General features: G+C 31.1%; 1 protein-coding gene across 4 annotated transcripts; it reads right to left on the reverse strand.

Moving 5' to 3' along the window:
- Window positions 1-7380: 7380 nt before the first annotated feature.
- On the reverse strand, window positions 7381-13137 carry LOC7478132 (uncharacterized). 4 transcript variants are annotated; one of them, XM_024597749.2, is made up of 3 exons: window positions 12829-13137; window positions 12444-12518; window positions 7381-8804 (listed from the first exon to the last, which is right to left on the reverse strand). In XM_024597749.2, exon 3 carries the CDS (start codon window positions 8790-8792, stop codon window positions 7710-7712), a length of 1083 nt encoding a protein of 360 aa, XP_024453517.2. In that variant the 5' UTR covers window positions 8793-8804; window positions 12444-12518; window positions 12829-13137; the 3' UTR covers window positions 7381-7709. The 4 variants fall into 4 exon arrangements, with proteins under 4 accessions (XP_024453517.2, XP_024453516.2, XP_024453518.2 ...); XM_024597748.2 differs by having other exon boundaries at window positions 7381-8812; XM_024597750.2 differs by lacking the exon at window positions 12444-12518.
- Window positions 13138-17511: the final 4374 nt, after the last annotated feature.

Raw genomic sequence — 17511 nt, forward strand, 5'->3', positions numbered from 1 at the left:
CTCCTAGGAAAGTGAATTAATTCAGATTTGATTGATATGAGTGCGAAAGAAAAGGTAATTTTAGTTCTACACCTGTTACTTGTATTCGCCGGCTATAATCATATCACTTGAATAAATTTGATATGATTTAGAATACTTGTAATTGTAAAGATGGATTGAATATGAGATTCTTGAGGGATTGAATTATATTCAATCATGTGTAACTAAAAATGCTTGGGGTATATTAGTACACTTTTAGGAACAATTAATTATAAGGTTGATGTCTCTTATATAGCCTATATTAGGTTTATATATTGGAGTTCCTTTTACCATGTGCTTCAAGTTACACGGTCCGTTCGTCAAGTATGAAATTCTTGTGCAAGTTTGAAATATAATGTATTAGAGAGATTCAGTCCTTCATGGACGAGTGGGAGATATTGGTTATTGGGTTAAGCATGGTCCGTCCATGAGGAAGAGGCTTGGTCCAAGTATTTGGAGGAGTTACTCAAGGAATAATCGTTTCCTCTACTTATATAAATAAGGACATAACCCATATGAGAAGTTAATTTTTTCATTTGGTTAAAAGAACAAAATTTTTCTCTTTCTCTTCTCTTATCTTGGACTCTTTACATTATTTTGACAAGATCTATAAAGACGTTCGCACTGTGAAATATCACTTTAGTTCTACTAATTGAAGTGACATTAAAGTAATTGATATAAGGACAAGAAAACGAATTCTCACAAGTAAGTTTCCTTTTGATTCTATAGTTTTGTTACCAAGTAAATATCACTTTTTTTTACCTCATGTTTTCACATTAACTTTAATTAGGACTGATTTTGTTTCAATGATACGCAAAAACGATACTATCTTGATTCATTTATTGTTATGTTTCATACTATCTTGCATTTTCTTCAAAAACCTTCATCACTTTTAATGATAAACGATACTTAAATTTCGATTCTTGTTTGTCTTGGTTTCATTACTTGTATATTTGGCATAAAGAAAAAGAGTATGTAGATCTCTCACTTTTTTTGTTGTTGTTTCCATAATAAAATCATGATTTATATATATCAAAAATCAAATACAAATCATGTATATCCATTCCACCTTTATCCATTTAAAGGAAAATATAATTTGAATAAGCCTACTCTTGACAACTATAAACATTAACAACTGTTACTCCATTTGTACTCAAAAAGATAATAATAAATAAGTGATGATCACAACCTTACTAAAATGTCAACAATTTTCATCACAACTTTACACAAGAGGAGTTTATGCTTTATGCCTTTGATTATTTTAAAGCTAGAAAACGCTTATAATAACTCCTAAGCTTTCAAATTACAATTTCTCTATTTAAGTATGTCATAAACAAATATATGCTCTCTTTAAAAATTAAAAAACAATATACCAAAAAAATTTATAGATGAAAATTTTATAGGTTTTTGAAGAAGAAAACGACATCTATTAAAAATAACCAAAATACAAAAAAAAAATGAAAAGAATGAAAAATATGATTTGGAATAAAATTAGAAAAAAATAATTTTTTTTAAAAAAAGCAAAAACTTTGTCAAAAATAGGTACAATTTAGGTGGGGACAATTCTGAGGAACAATTAGAGGTTTGCTCGAAAGGAAAATTAAAGAAAAATTTTGAAATTGGCTAAATTTGTATAAATTATAAGACCAGGGACCAAAATGAAATAGTGAAAAAATTTAAAGACCTTATTAATCCAATTAGGGTCTTTAGTGAAAAAAATAAAAATCTAAAGTCAATATGACCAGAAATAAATGAATTAAAGTTGCAAGCTCTAACAATAGTTTATACCTCTTTTTTTTCCAAGCTTGCTACTTTATCTCAAAGTTAAGGAAATTTAGAGTTAGGCTCTTGAACCTTCACACCTTGAGTTTCTTTTTCAATACTATTATGTCATTTTTCTCTCTCCTTACCTTTTTTTTTCCTTACCTTGATTTTTCAAGGGGTATTTATAGGGTTTCAAACTAGGATTTTTATAGATTTAATCAAAGATTAATCTTTATTCATCAAAGCTTGGCCCTCTGATCATGATGAAAGAGTTTTTGGTACGTTTTACATCCGTGAGCTCTGTAACTATGCTTGTTTTACAATGATGGTTTTGTAGTTATCTTAGTTTTGGAGATTTTGGTGGTTTTCTCAAACTTGAAGACCAATGAGCTTGTTTCTAGTCATTTGATATTGAAAGAAATGCAGTCAACCTTTGATAAGAACCCACTGGGAAAGCTTGAAGTGTGAACACACAAAAAAGATTAGTGGTTTGAAGAAATAGATATCACGGACATTGATGACTGAGTTGCCCACTTTCGAGGTTTTGTTGAAGTAACTCTGACGTCATCATCGTTGAAGACCACCTGAAGTTGGTAGAGGGGTGCACACATTTTGTTTGGATCCAACCTTGATCAATTTGGAGGTCTATAGTTTCACATTCATTCTCTTGAAGGTGGTGAGCCCAGAATCTGCCAATACAGTGATGGTTGATCAGAAACAAGTTGTTGTTGAGTTCATTGAAGAAAATTGGATATAAATGTTTGATAGGAGTAGCTAATCTTTATAGAGAGAGTGTTTCTCAGTTGAATGGTGGTGATTACAGTTCCTGAGGTGGTTGGAGACGTCACATTCATTCATCTAAGAATGCCTACTCGATCCAGCCAAAATTGTAAAAGAAAAAAGGTGAACAATAGTTGAACAACACGTCATTTAATCCCTTCATTAAATTTAAGTGACGCGTCATCGAGGTTAATCCCTAAAAGCTAAGGTTTTTAATTTTTTTGATAAACTTCAATTTAATCTATGTTCTTTCAATTTCTTTTAATTGTACCCGTAATTTCCTCCCAACTTTTAATTGCATGCAATTTCACCTCTATCAAACTCAATTATTAGCCCCAAAGTTCAACGTCTTTTTCATCTTGTACTTTGATTTCTGATTTGTGCATTTTGATTCTCAATTTATCAAAAAACTTTTAATTTTTTTCAATTTAACCCCTAATTTGATCAATTTTAACCTTGCATTCACATGCCATTTTCAGTTGGTCCTTGGTTTTAAAAATTTGCAATTAGGTCCTTAATTGGTCTTAAAACTTTAATAGTTATGCAATTAAGCCCCTAATTATACCAAATTAACTCTTTAAAATTGCAATTAGACTTTAATTTCTTCAAATTAAAGTCTAAATTGACTTCAAAAATCAATTTTTTGGCAATTAAACCTTCAATAAATTCAATTTAAACCTTGAAAAACTCTATTGTGTCCTTATTGACAAACTAGAATAAGACTTATTGATTCATCTTCTTCGGGCAAGTTCCAAGATAGAGATGATGAAAGGAAAATACCAGTGTGTTTACTGGTGGGTGTGGGAGGGGATCTGGGGAAGAGATGGTCTTGAGCTTAGTGGGAAATGGTGTTCAGGCAACAAAAAAGTAAGGGGAGCATATCCGTTTCCAGGAGAAACAATCTGAATCATCATGGCAAGTTGACAACAAGAGATCTAAATTCCTTGACCTTGTTATTCGCATTGTGTTCTTCGAAAATAATTTGAATATTACAATGGCATCAATCCAAACCAGAGTTTTTAAACCCAACCCGATGGTCGAGCCGGCTCAAGGTCTAGGTTCCGGGTTTTGACCGGGTCACCCGAGTCAATTTTAATTTTTTTTAAAAATCAAAACGACGTCGTTTTAGTATAAAAAAAACAAAAGTCAACGGGTTGCAACTGGGTTTTTAATCAGGTCTTGCTGGGTCAAATGGGTCGCCGGGTCACTCCGGATTTTAACTTTCTCTATTTTTTCTTAAACCTGGTCCAGTTTCAGCCCCGAGTCGACTGGGTTCTGGATCCCAGGTCAACCCGCTGGGCCAAGCTGGATTTCAAAACTGTGATCCAAACTCCAATTCAGCTTGGAACGTTTTCATAGTGTCTGTTTTCTATGTAAATAGGCAAGAAAATAATTCCATGGCCTGAACATAAAATTGTCTTCAATTGTTCTTGGCTTGTTTTAGAACATTAGTAATTCTGAACAATTCATCTTCAGAACTGATGTTTTTGCTGGGATGTTTTATCTTTCAACAGACGACAGGTTCATGAAACTCTGTCTCGTATGGTTCCGTGTTTTTCATAGGATTTACTAAATAAATTATGATAACTACAGACATCATTTAGGAGGTTTTTGTCAAAGTTTTAAATTTTTTATGGTTTCTGTAATTTCATGATATTTGAGGGAGTTATTGTAATTTACCTTAGAGTTCTATTTTTCTTGTTTTCTATATTTATGTTTTCAATGAAGTGAAATCACGAAATTAATTAACTAATACTTTAACCTCACATGTTTTTTTTATTTTTTATTTATTTAATTTTTGTGTTTTGTCTTTCTTTTCTTTTTTTCCTTTTTTTTCCCCCATATTTTTTTCATCTTTTTTTTTGAGTTTTACATGTTTTGTTTTCTTTTTTTTCCAAGAGTGTCTTCTTCTTCTTTTTTTGTTTTTTTATTCTTTTTTGTTTTTGTGTTTTTTTCAAAATTATCTTTGTCAATTTTTTTTTAATATTGAACTAGTTAAAAATTTAATTTTGTAGTTTTTAAAAAAAAAACATTATGGATTACTACAACGTTGCCCTATATGGTTTTTTTTTTTTATGATTTTTTTATAAAACATAAATTACCCCCACATACAATATATATATATATATAAATGCAAACAATATATCGTAATATTTCCCTCTCATGATTTTTCTCTTTTCAATCTTAATTTTATATATATATATATATATATATATATATATATATATATATATATATATATTAATTCAAAACAAATTGGTTGGTGTAGCGGGATAACAAGTGAATTTGATAATGCAATTTAATTATTTTTTTCAAAGTGTTTTTTACCTAAAAGAACATCAATTATATGTTTTTCAATCATTTTGATGTGTTGAAGTCAAAAATAAAAATATCATTTTAATATATTTTTATTTAAAAAATATTTTTAAAAAATATAACTTTATTATTTTTGAGTTTTTATTAACGAATTTTTGGGCTTGATTTTTTTTCATAGTTTGGTATGTGAACTTGATAGTTTTTTTTTCTTTTATATTAAGTTGGTTGAGAATATTAATTCGTATTTTTTTCTTTAAAACACTGTGGATTGTTACAATGTTTCCCCACATGGTTTTTGTTTTGTTATAGTGTTTTCCCACATGTTTTTTTCTAAATTATCTTTGTCAAATTTTTTTTAATATTGAACTGGTTGAGAATTTAGCTTTAACTTTCCCTACACGTTTTTTTTCCATTTTTTTCTTCTTTTTTTTCCAAATTTTCTTCTGTTTTTTGTTTTTTTGTTTTTTTTTTTTCAGAATTGTTTTTGTTGATTTTATTTTTTTAATATGAAGCTGGTTGAGAATTTAGCTTTGTAGTTTTTTTTCATTAAAACACTGTGGATTGCTATAGTGTTTCCTCACATGGTTTTTTTATTTTTTTAATGATTTTTTTTTCAGAATTGTCTTTGTTGATTTTTTTTTCATACTGAGCTGGTTGAGAATTTAGCTTCGTAGTTTTTTTCATTAAAATATTGTGAATTGCTACAGTGTTCCCCAACATAATTTATTTTTGTTATGCTTTTTTTTTAAATTATCTTTATTGATTTTATTATTTTTAATATTGAGCTGATTGAGAATTACAACTGTATATTTTCTAATTAAACACTATAGATTAGTACAGTGTTTCCCTTCGGTTTTTTTTATGATTTTTTTCAAAATTTTCTTTGTTGATTTTATTTTTTTAATATTAAGCTGGTTAAGAATTTAGTTCTATAGTTTTTTTTCTTGAAAACATTGTGGATTGCAACAGTTTTTCTTCATATATTTTTTTTATTTTTTTCACAAACCCACAACAACGCACAAGTATGCCACAAACCCGTGGCATCGCGCGGGCATGGCATCTAGTAGTAGCTGAATGCCGTGTTGTACTCTTATTAGATAGTTTCCTCTCTTATTTTTATTTTTAGTTCACTAAAAAATTTGTTATTTTAAGAGTATCGTAGTAATTATTTATTAAAATATTTTTATTTTAAAATATATTAAAATAATATTTTTTTATTTTTAAAAAATTATTTTTAATATAGTACATCAAAACAATTCAAAAATATAAAAAAAATTAATTTTAAATAAAAAAAATCAAATTTTACCCTAATTCTATTTAAAACACAAAATCAATCAATCAATAGGGCTTAAGCTACATAGATAGAGTAGCTTACAATCCAAATAAATTTAAAGCGTTCCCTGAATTTAAAGTTAGAAAAAGCTTACAATGACTCCTAAGCTTTCAAATTATTGTTTCTCTATTTTAAGTGTATAATAAGAATTTGAGTTGTTGCTTTTTCTTGAAGTGAAATGTGAAGCATGCTACGAAAAAATAAAAACTCCGTATGGCACAAGCTCTACTAATATATTAAATTCACCTAAAATATATATATATATATATATATATATATATATAAAGAATATCACTATTTTTTTCTAAATATTTTTGTATTTTCTCTTCATCCTTGATTTGTTTTACTTTTCACTTGCATCCTTTATTCTAGTTTAAATATTTAGATCCTTGAACTCAATTTGGACTGACACCCTTAAGACACAATACTGAATAAATTATAAGTTAGTATCTGTAGCTTATCAAAATAAATAAATTAGTTTTTGTAATATAAAAATCAATTAAATATATAATCAATTAAGCATTGCTAACCGTGCTTAATTTTATAGTATTTTTTTTAGAAAAATAGTAAATTCTCTATCATATCTACTTATTTTTTTACCCTTTCTATTTCTTAAAATAAAAAATGAAAATAAAATAAAATAATTGTACAATGACTTGATTAAATCTGTATTTTGTGCTTGTCAAATTAGATTATCTACAATACTCAGATTGGCAAAACTAAATCCATTTAAACCCACTTAATGTATCCCTCACTTGTCAACTCACTTAGATTTTGTAATTATCAAAATAAATGCTTGAGCTCCAAAGACTAAATTGCAGAGACTTTTTTGATTGAGGAACTAATTTGAATTTATCTTAAGAGTGTGAGGACCAAAAACTACCTAAAAAATCCTAGTTGTACGAGGAACAGCTCCAAGATGCTTGGAACATACCAGCCAGAATGAGAAACTTGGCCAAGACTAAATCAAAGGTTCAGACCATTCAGTAATCCGTTTCTGTCAATAGCAACGTTCAGGCCAACAACTATGCTTAACAGCATCAAATAACCATCATATCACAGCACTGCTCAACAGGCATCATCCCTTCCCAATTTCCTGCATCAAAAATATTCTCATCGAATCCTAAAGATGAGCATGAACAGAATAGAACATAATTCCATTGAGCAGATTAAAGACAATACATGCTGACATAGGTTATTATAGAACAGAAGACAGTACATGTAGTTCCACAGAAGAATATTCACAGTCTACCGGGCAGGCGGACTGAAGGTAATTAAGAAATTGCATCTAAAAGATTACACATATGGAAAGAAAAGGACATTCTTTCCACTACCAGTATTTCCCAGCCAATCTACTCAAACCGGGAATTGAAAAAGAGAAATGCATGCAATGTTCAGTCAAATTCTTTTATGTTCCTTTTATCTTCTCAAATCCCCCCCCCCCCCCCTTCCTAAAACTATGTACCTATGACGTGTTTTCCTCCAGACCCATTTTAAATCATCTCTGACCTCCAATGCCTTCTCTACGCCTACGTCTCCTACCTGAACGCCCCAAAAGCATTCTGCCATGTCGACGAAGGCGGCTAACAAGTGACATGCCACTGTCATCACCATTGTCATCATTGATGTTATTGTCATCATCTTCGTCGGACAAACCCAGCCCTTCAACAGGAGAAGTGTGATGAAAACTGACAGCACTCTCATCAGTCATTTGACGGTCAGTCCTCTCAGGATGCCTAAGCCGTCTGCTGTGATCATCCCCTGTTGGCCCAAACGCATGCAACAGCAGGAAGACATTCACCAGATTCCGATCAAAGCCCACCTCAAAACCTTCATTCCTCTCTGTGGCATCTGCATCGAAACCCCCATCTTCATCTGTATCAAAACCATAATGACTTCCTTCTATTACATAATCTCCAAAAACCATTGCGCCGGGCATTGTCGACCGAATTGTGCTGATTACATCATCATGTTCACGCTCCCGCTCAAGCCTTCGCCATTTCTGTTCAAGAATGGGATCAACTCCACGTGGTCGTGCAGAGGGGTGATTTGTCTTCACGTGCTTCCTTAACTCCTTGTAAGTGCCAATGAATGAGCAGTCATCCTGCATGCAGCTTCTCTTTTTGGCATTTAGATACTCTCTTGCAGGTTCTACCACAGTCCACCCTTTCACCTGGCCCCTACAGAGTGGGCAAGCAAGCTCTGTGGCTTCACACTTCTCAACAGGCTGGCTGGAATCGGAGACCAAGATTGGATTCTCAGCGGTACCAGTGGATGAGATAATTTTAGTGTATGCGTTCTTGTACTGGTCAAGGCAGTTGGAATAGCGGAAGCTGGTTCCACACATGTAGGGACGGCAACCTTTATCATGGGAGGAACAGAGCAGAAGAACAGCATTGTGTGGGCACTCCATGCAAACAGAACAAGTTACGTCTACCCAGTCTTTCTTATCCAGAATTTTGGAGCATTTCTTTGGGCACGAGTCTGAGGAAATATCCTGATTATAAGCTGGTGACAAGTAAGGTGCCTGCCTATATTGTCGAGAACCAAACCTACGCTTCACCCTGCTACCTTTCGCCATTTCCAACTAAACCTGAAAACCTATAAAGTAGAATTCATGAGTTAATTCCAGATATATAATAGTTAATCACAAATACCAACAAATTCATCATTAGTGTGACTAGGGAAAACTACTATGGACCTTCTCATTCCTCATACAATTACAAATGCACGACTCAAAGCTGAATAGCCTCCATCATTAAAATTACTTGGCATAATTATGTAACAACCACCCAAACAGCTAATATTATTTTTTAATTACAGGGCAGAAACTTTAAAAAAAAAATGATACAGCAGTCTTTGCAACACTTCCCACATCTTAAATATCATGTTTCTACTTTACATTGCAGTGAAAACTCACGTGGCCCCATTGGTCCCTGAATCTGTCAAATCATACAAGATTATCTAATAATAGGACCACACTTGTTTGTAAGTCAATCATTTTCTCAGACAAGAAACTATGCTTGACACAAATGTGTCCATCTGAGATTTATTTTGTCCTTCAGAGAATCTTTATGGAACCTTAAGGCTTTCTGTCACTAATATCCTAGCATCAAGGAAGAGTATGATGTATCGGATATAGATAAAAATCACTTCACGTTTAAACACCAAAACGTTCTTGTGTACTTAGAAAGATAAGACAACAAAATAACAAAAATTGGCAATCTATCCATCGTTTCATGGAGATCATAATGATCTCAAAGTATTGTCGCGGTAACTGAAATAATATATCAATAAACACATAACAAAGCTACATCTGCTGCTACTCAATCTCAGCAGCATCAGCTGGAAAATACCTCGTTGCTACATTCAACAATAAAAATTCAAATTTTCCAACGAACCTTTGGGACCCACAAATAAATTAGGAGCATGTTATTATAATAAATAAGGGTTCAATTCAAAACACAAAGGTACTGGATGGAATAATATCAAAACACGAAGTTATGCCGACATGCTTGAAAAGGAGCTCCCTTCAGATTTGATTGCAGTTTTGAGTTCCATTTAATCAATTATTTTTGCCAAGAAATATCAAAGGGTTCAATCATTATGCAATAAGAATTTCAAAAAAATCTTCCTATCCCAGCAATTTCCACAACTATATAACAGATTCTTGCTAATCACAAGAACTCTCAAATCCCAACAGTGCAATGGCAACCCTCCCTCCCTGTTCCTCCCACCCCGCCCAAAACCATGCCCCACCATAATGAGAAAACACATGAAAGAATTTTAGAGTTTCTTTCCCTCTCTTTCAGAATCACTTTTCATCTATACAACCACCTACAAGTAAAAAACAAAAATATAATGCTCTGAGAAAACAATAAATCGATACTGCCTATTTCAAAGTTAAAGTCCCCAAGACAGCAAGAAAACTTCCAGCTGATAAGGATACACTAATCAATAATCTAAGGACTACTGCATATGCATGTCATATAACTGTTACAAAGTTCAGGATTTGGTGGTCACAGATTAGACAAACTGTATTCCAGATAGAAGCTGGAAACAGGTCGAGCAAGAGCTGTTTAAAAAACCTGGTCAGAATGCTGCATGACTTAAAAAGGGAACTTGAATTGTGACCTAACACAAGGCGTAAGCCAGATCTGGTTATTTACTTGTACAGAACTTCCCAGTTTTCTAGGAAACAGAAAACTATAAAAAAGTGTTTGCTAATTACTGTTTTCTTGGGATAGCATGTTTTCTATCTCCAGCTGCTCAAAATTGTTTTCCAAATTCTCCATCTCCGAAAATATGGAGCCTTTTTGGTTCACCTGTTACATAATCTCTCTAAAATGCATTATCTTAAAAGCAATCCAAACAAGGCCTTTATTTTCTATATTACAAGAGTTAGCAAACACATTTCCTTAAGGAAAAAATTTCCTTAAAGAAACAAAAAAGATGAAAATTAGAAATTTGTTTTCTGAAAGTAAACACGACATCAATGTTTGGAACAAGAAAGCAAATTTGAGCTCAGAAGTAAAATTATATGTTGCTTCTACTCACTGATTCTTCCTCGTTGTAATAACAAGGACCACTCTCTACTGATTTGTCAGTCTCTCTCTTATAACTCTATTTTCGAATCTTTATTTATATGATTTGCTCATATTCATCACTTAAGAACAAGGATAAACTAATTATTTCCACTCCATTTCAACAGGCAGAAACTACTCCAAGTTCTCTTTATCATTCCTTCCACAGAGAGCATGGTACAATGTTCCATTAATCATGCCACTTAATAAATCAGCCTTGAAGTGTCAAGAAAACCACTCCAATCAAAACTGTTAATTAGCCTAAAACTGCACAACATGAAATTAGCTTGAAATTGATCAACATGCTAGCTAGGGACAGACACTTGACTCCTACATCACTGACGAAATAATTGATAGATTTGAAGCCTACCACTTGTATTAGACGTTCCTTTTGGAAAGTAAGGAGAACAGATGAGAATCATGTAATAAGCTCATGCAAGAAATTTTAAGTTGCATTTTTTCCATGTGACCAGTTCCATTGCCACATAAAAAATAGCCCTGGATAACTGCCCAGCAAACATCAAATCACTATGCGGCAAAATATTATTTATGGGCTTTCCTTCTCATTATTGTAATACCAAGAAACACATATAACTGAAATATGTATTACAGCCAAAACTACTCTCATTGAAGGCCAAAGTTGGATGGTTATCTAAAGATTAACTTGTGATGCTGATGAACTCATCAATCTCAATTCGATCAATGGTTCTAAGTAGCATCCATCCCTCATAAATTAACCGAAACAACCAGCATTTATAGCATTTTTTAACATGTCTTCCCTGGACCTTGGGTTATCCAATACTATCACAAGTTAGAATATGCAAATGACTTTCAGATCACCTACATGCAGATCCTATGACAAGTGAATCAGATTAAAACAAAATAAACCTAGCGCATCTACACCAATTCCAAAATCATATATTTGAAAAAAAAAAAGGTCCAATTGAGCAGATGCACATTATACATTGTAGGAAATACAAATTACACAATGAGACCAGCATTAAATTTTTGATAAATAGAGAGTTAAACCCCAATAAATTTTAAGGAATCGAGACAGAAGATTATTTGAGGCCTGATCATGTTAAATTTACTTCATTCAAGAGGAAGTAGAAAATCAAAGTCAAATATCAAATATCAAATCCAAATATCACCGACCAAAGACCAAATTTCAAACCCTGGACTCAACAAGAAAACCAAGGAAATGGAGCTAAAACAAGATAAAATACAAAACCCATCTTCGAAACGAGAAAGTATTATGCACAAATGCACCTAAAACAAAATTAAAAACGAAACCGATCTACAAAATGAAAGAATTACGTACAGGTGTAGCGAATACAAGATAAAAAAACAAAACCCATTTCCGAAACGATATAAAGTATAATGCACAAAAAACAAGATTGAAAACAAAACCCATCTACGAAATGAAAGAATTACGCACAGGTGTAGCAAAAACAAGATAAAAAAACAAAACCCATTTCTGAAACGAGAATGTATATTGCACAAATGCACCAAAAACAAGATTAAAAACGAAACCCATCTACGAAATGAAAGTAGGCACAAATGCACCAAAAACAAGATTAAAAAATAAAAAATAAAACCATCTACAAAATGGAAGAATTAGGCAGAAATGAACAGAGAAATAAACCAACCTTAGGTTCGTAGATAGTGCAAATCTAGATCAAAAGACGAGCGAGTTAGTTGAAGGGTGCAGCAATGGGCATCATCTGATTCGTTCCAGATACAAACATTTATATATAAAAAAAAAAAGTCAGAGATTCCCTTATTTTAATTAATAAATTAAAGCAAAGCCCAAGCATACTTTTGTACGAAACTGACACCTAATTTTTCATTTAAAAAAAATGAAGCTACGATTGCAGCCACATGCTCTTCTCTCCAATTATCTATCCATCCATCCATCTAAGATCCAGATTTCATCCAAAAATAATATTAAAAAAATACAGACACTCCGATGTAAGAAAAAATCCATAAAATTTACAAAAAATAAAGAGAGGGAGAGAGACGTGCGTCCCTTACCTTGAAATAAAAATGAAGGAAATAAAATAAAAAGAGGGTTTGTTGTTGTTACTATACAAAATCGAATCGAAAGCTAAGGCGATGAGATCGAGACTGGTAGGAAAGAGAGGTTGCTGGTTATAGGCGGGAGAGAGAGAACATTTTTTTTCTTTTTTGAGGAAATAATAAAATTATTGGGGCAAATAAAAAGGAAGAGAGAAAATAGGGATGCTGTGGGATGGGATTCGTTGAGTCGTTTCTACGCTATTTATTTATTTTTAATTTTTTTCTCTCTCTCGCTCTCTTCCTCTCTGTTGCCTGTCTTCTCTTTATTCCTTTTGGCAGGCTAGAGGAGTTTTGGGGAGAGGTGAGTGGATGGTTTGGATTTCTTAATTTAGTCCTTCTATTGTTTTGTTATTGACAAATCACCCTCTATGAAAATTGTTTCGTCAAATTTACCCTTTTATTCGTTTGAATTTCGTCAATTCAATCTAGTTGGACTGATTGTGTTTTGAGCTAAAAAAAAAATGGAAGTCTAAACGACCTCGTCTTCACTCAGCACGTGTCAACCAGTTCATTTACAGCACAAAATTGTTAAATAATTAAAAATATTATATATATGTGTCTTGTTTTGAATAATATATTTGTACCTGTATGCTATTTTTTTTGTGCACAAATATGATTTAAATTTTATTTTTTCTTTTGTATTTTTATAAATTATATTTTACATCCTATATCAAATACAAAATTCAAATAAAATACATTATTGAGAACTTAAATTGTTATTGAACATATAGATTACATGATGAAAAATATAATTTATAAAAATATAAAGAGAAAGTGAAATTTGTATCAAACTTTAAGAAGATTTTTGTAATTATTCATATTGTTAATTTATAAATATATTTCTCATTTCACATGCAATCTTGTTTTAAGCTATAGTTATGGTTTTGGTTACAACTAAACAGGTGACTCGTGCTACGCCGCGGGCCTGTCCAGATTTTCTTAAGGCAAAAAAAATAATATTCAAACAATGATAATCCGAGATAATTTGGGTTAAATTAACCAAAACACGACTCACGATATAAGACCGAAACAACATGCATAAAGAAAATAAAAAAGAAATCATAAAGTTCAAGATCTAATAATCTAATGTCAAAGATAAAAAAAAAAATCTAAACATACAATGTCGAAGAAGCAAACTCGAGTCAACTCGGCCTAACTTGATAAACCCACGACCCGCAATATGAGATGAGGATAAAAAAATCAAAAGAAACACCTAGCAAACAGAACAAAGTTCGACAAAAAAAAAACTTCAAAAAAGACCCGAGCTAATCTGGGTTAGCTTTACCAACCCGCCATCATAATAACCAAACAGAAATAAAACCGAAAAAATGACAAAGCTCAAGGGCAAATTATTCCATGCAAGACAATGAAATTGAAAAAAAAACCATAAAAATTTGAGGAAAAAAATAAGATCTCCAAAAGAAGCACTTGGCAAAAAAATACCATAGTTAAATAAAAAAACTTAATAAGAAAATGCAAGTTAACTTAGGTTAACTTTACCACCCCGCATTTGGGATAACCCATCATGCATGCATTTGTTTTTAAATAATATTTAATAAAGCGCGCTCAAGGGTCAATAATTCAATGATAAATGATAAAATAAAAAAATTCTTTTAAAAAAAAAACAAGTCAACTCAGGTTAACTCAACTAACTTTTGATCTAAGTTATGAGACAAAGATAACTCAACAAAAAGGAAAGCAGGACAATTCAAGAAGCTCAAGGCCCAATAATTCAATGTTAAATGATGAAAACAAAAAAAATAAAAAAGACCCTAAATCAAACTTAAACTGGGTTTATCGTCGAAACTAGTGGACTAGGTTATAAAATTGAGATTACTTGTAAAAGGCAAACATAAAAAACCCATAAAGAAAAATTTCAAACCATAAAAATATAAAATAACTAAAATTAAAACAGTGAGGACTAAACAATGCACAAAAATAATTGAAAGAAACTAATAATGGCTAAATTGAAAAACAAAATAAATAAAGAAAATGATAAAAAAAAGACCAATAAAAAAAATGGGATCAAAATTTAAAACCAAACAAAATTAAACCAAACTCCCAAGGACATGATAAAAATAATAACAATGAAAATTATAAAAAAAATAATAAGAAAAATAAGGATCAGATTGGATAAAAAAAAGACTAATTAGATTTAATGATTAGGGACAAAATTAAAAACTTAAATAAGCATTAAATCTAAAAAAAATAGAAATCAAAAAAATGATGACTAAACCCAAAACAAATACAAACTAGAGGACACAATTGAATTTATCAAAGCTCTGCACGTATACAGATGCATGGGAGAGAGAAAATAAAGAGAGGAGGAAAAAGACCAAACGCGCTGAACCGCCGCTCAAATGACAATACACGCCACCCTAAAAGATGTGTCGTCACCTTCTGCGTCGATTGAGTAGGCGGTCAGCCTTTTTTACCACCGTACGTGCCCCCCACACGCTGCCCCAATAGAGCGGGGAGTGGCGACGCGTCTACATGTGCATGGCACACGTAGGCCAACTTTATCGATTTATTAATATTATAATAATGCAACTTACTAAAAAAACCCCTAAAGGCATGCAAATATTATGAAAAAATCATGATGCAAATACAAAAATACCCTCCAAATGAGCCTTTAGTTTATTGAAGTCAAATGGCAAAAGCAAATTTTTATTGTACATAAAATGTACAAAGACATAACAACCCCTCACTCAAAGGTCAATATTTCTCATACCTTAAGAGCACAAATGTTATTTCACTGTACAAATAAACCTATCAAGATGCAAACGCCCCCGAACGGAAGGCCAATGTTTTTAGACCTCAGGGGCAATATAGTATTTTTACTATACATAAAATACACAAAACGACAATCTTGCCTCCCGATCAATTCTCAAATGACATTTAGATTCCATGAAAAAATCGGTTCTATCTTTAATGTCAAGGCAATTGTTAAGAGAAACGGAGGGCAAAATAATAATTATATTATTTGAATTCACAGTTTCTCCTCATATAATAAAACACTGAGCCCCTTTATTTATTTATTTTTGTTAATTACACTAATAGCTTTAACTCTAGGTCAAACACATACTAAATTGTAATTAAATTGTGTCGCATTTATCATGAAGAGAGGCTATATTGCTCGTGGTTCAATACAATTATCTTAAATTTGACAAAGCATAATGGATATAAGGATCAATTTAATATAAAAAAAAATTATAAAGCTTATACTGTAGGTGAAAGCTAATAATAAAAGAGTTTATTATATGTTAAAATCCTTGAAAAATAAAAACATTAAAAATATAGTATTTATTTTTATTCATTCATATCTTTACTTGTCAAAAAATTATTGCAACCTTTTATATAGAAAAAACTAGAAAGCACCGGTAATATTAAATATAAAAAATAAACTAGGATAAAATATCATCTTCAAATATATATATAAAAGAACTAAAAAAGTATTATAATAAATATTAGTAAAAATTAAAATTAAATAAGAAAAATATATATATTTTTAAAAAAGCTTCTACATCAGTTTCTCCGGGTTTAGTTGAACTCTCCCTCGTCAATTAGAAACATGCAATGCTCTTACATCTGGTTGAGAACTTTTACAATGAATGAATCTAGTTGAAAAATTGTAAATTACTGGGACTGATATTTTTTTATTATTTGAATGCTTGTTTCCATTTCTTGTTTTTTTTCTCTATACTCCAGATTTTTTCTACTTAGTTACGTGCTTTTTTATTTTTTTCTGCTTTCAATCCAGATTTTTTATTTTTTTTCCACCCCTTCTATGAGAGTTTTTTTTTATATATATATATATATATATATATATATATATATATATATAAAAACATATTTAGTGTGTTTGTTTTTTAGATAGCTTTTGTGATTGTGATTTTAAAAAAATAAGTTTAAAAAAAGTATGGTTAGGTGTGGTTAGTTGGATTTAAATACGTGTTTGGTAAAAATTATGGTTGAGATTTATATGCAGCAAAAAATATGTATAAAATGTTTGGTTGTGGTTGCTTTTCAAAAATATTTTTTACTTGGAAATGCATCAAAATAATTTTTTTATTTTTTAAAAATTATTTTTGATATCAGAGCATTAAAATGATCTGAAAATACAAAAAAATAATAATTTGAAGTAAAGAAAAAAATAAAAAAAATTAAATTTTGAAAAAAATGCTTTTGAAACGCAAAAACAAATAGAGTTTTACGAAACTCGGTTAAAAAAATATGTAAAAACTACTTCACAAAAACTGTGTTTCAAACTTAATTTTTTGATAGGTCCCGTAGTATAAAATGCAGTTTGGTATATTACCAAACACCCAACTATGTTTTTTATACCGCAAACACAAAAACTAAATCTAAACAAACACACCGGTTAAACAAATATTTACAATACAGATCATTGACAAGAAAAGATAAATTGAAAAAATCAACAAGTAAATGAATCAACTTTGTAACTATATTTCATGAGGCCATTAATAAAATAGGACCAGTAGTGCTAAGTGTTCCTATAACATAAATGTGACTGATTTTCAATTGAATTCCAATCAAATAAAAAAAATCAATAAAAACAAATATGGACTCTCAAGTGTAAAAATTAAGTATAGACATCAACTAGATCATTTAACTGTT

Source organism: Populus trichocarpa, chromosome 3 (genome assembly GCF_000002775.5).
Source record: "Populus trichocarpa isolate Nisqually-1 chromosome 3, P.trichocarpa_v4.1, whole genome shotgun sequence".
Classification (NCBI taxonomy): domain Eukaryota; kingdom Viridiplantae; phylum Streptophyta; class Magnoliopsida; order Malpighiales; family Salicaceae; genus Populus; species Populus trichocarpa.

Excerpts from the sequence above, each read along its gene's own strand:
- LOC7478132 (XM_024597750.2), bottom strand. The coding sequence starts at position 8,792 with ATGGCGAAAGGTAGCAGGGTGAAGCGTAGGTTTGGTTCTCGACAATAT.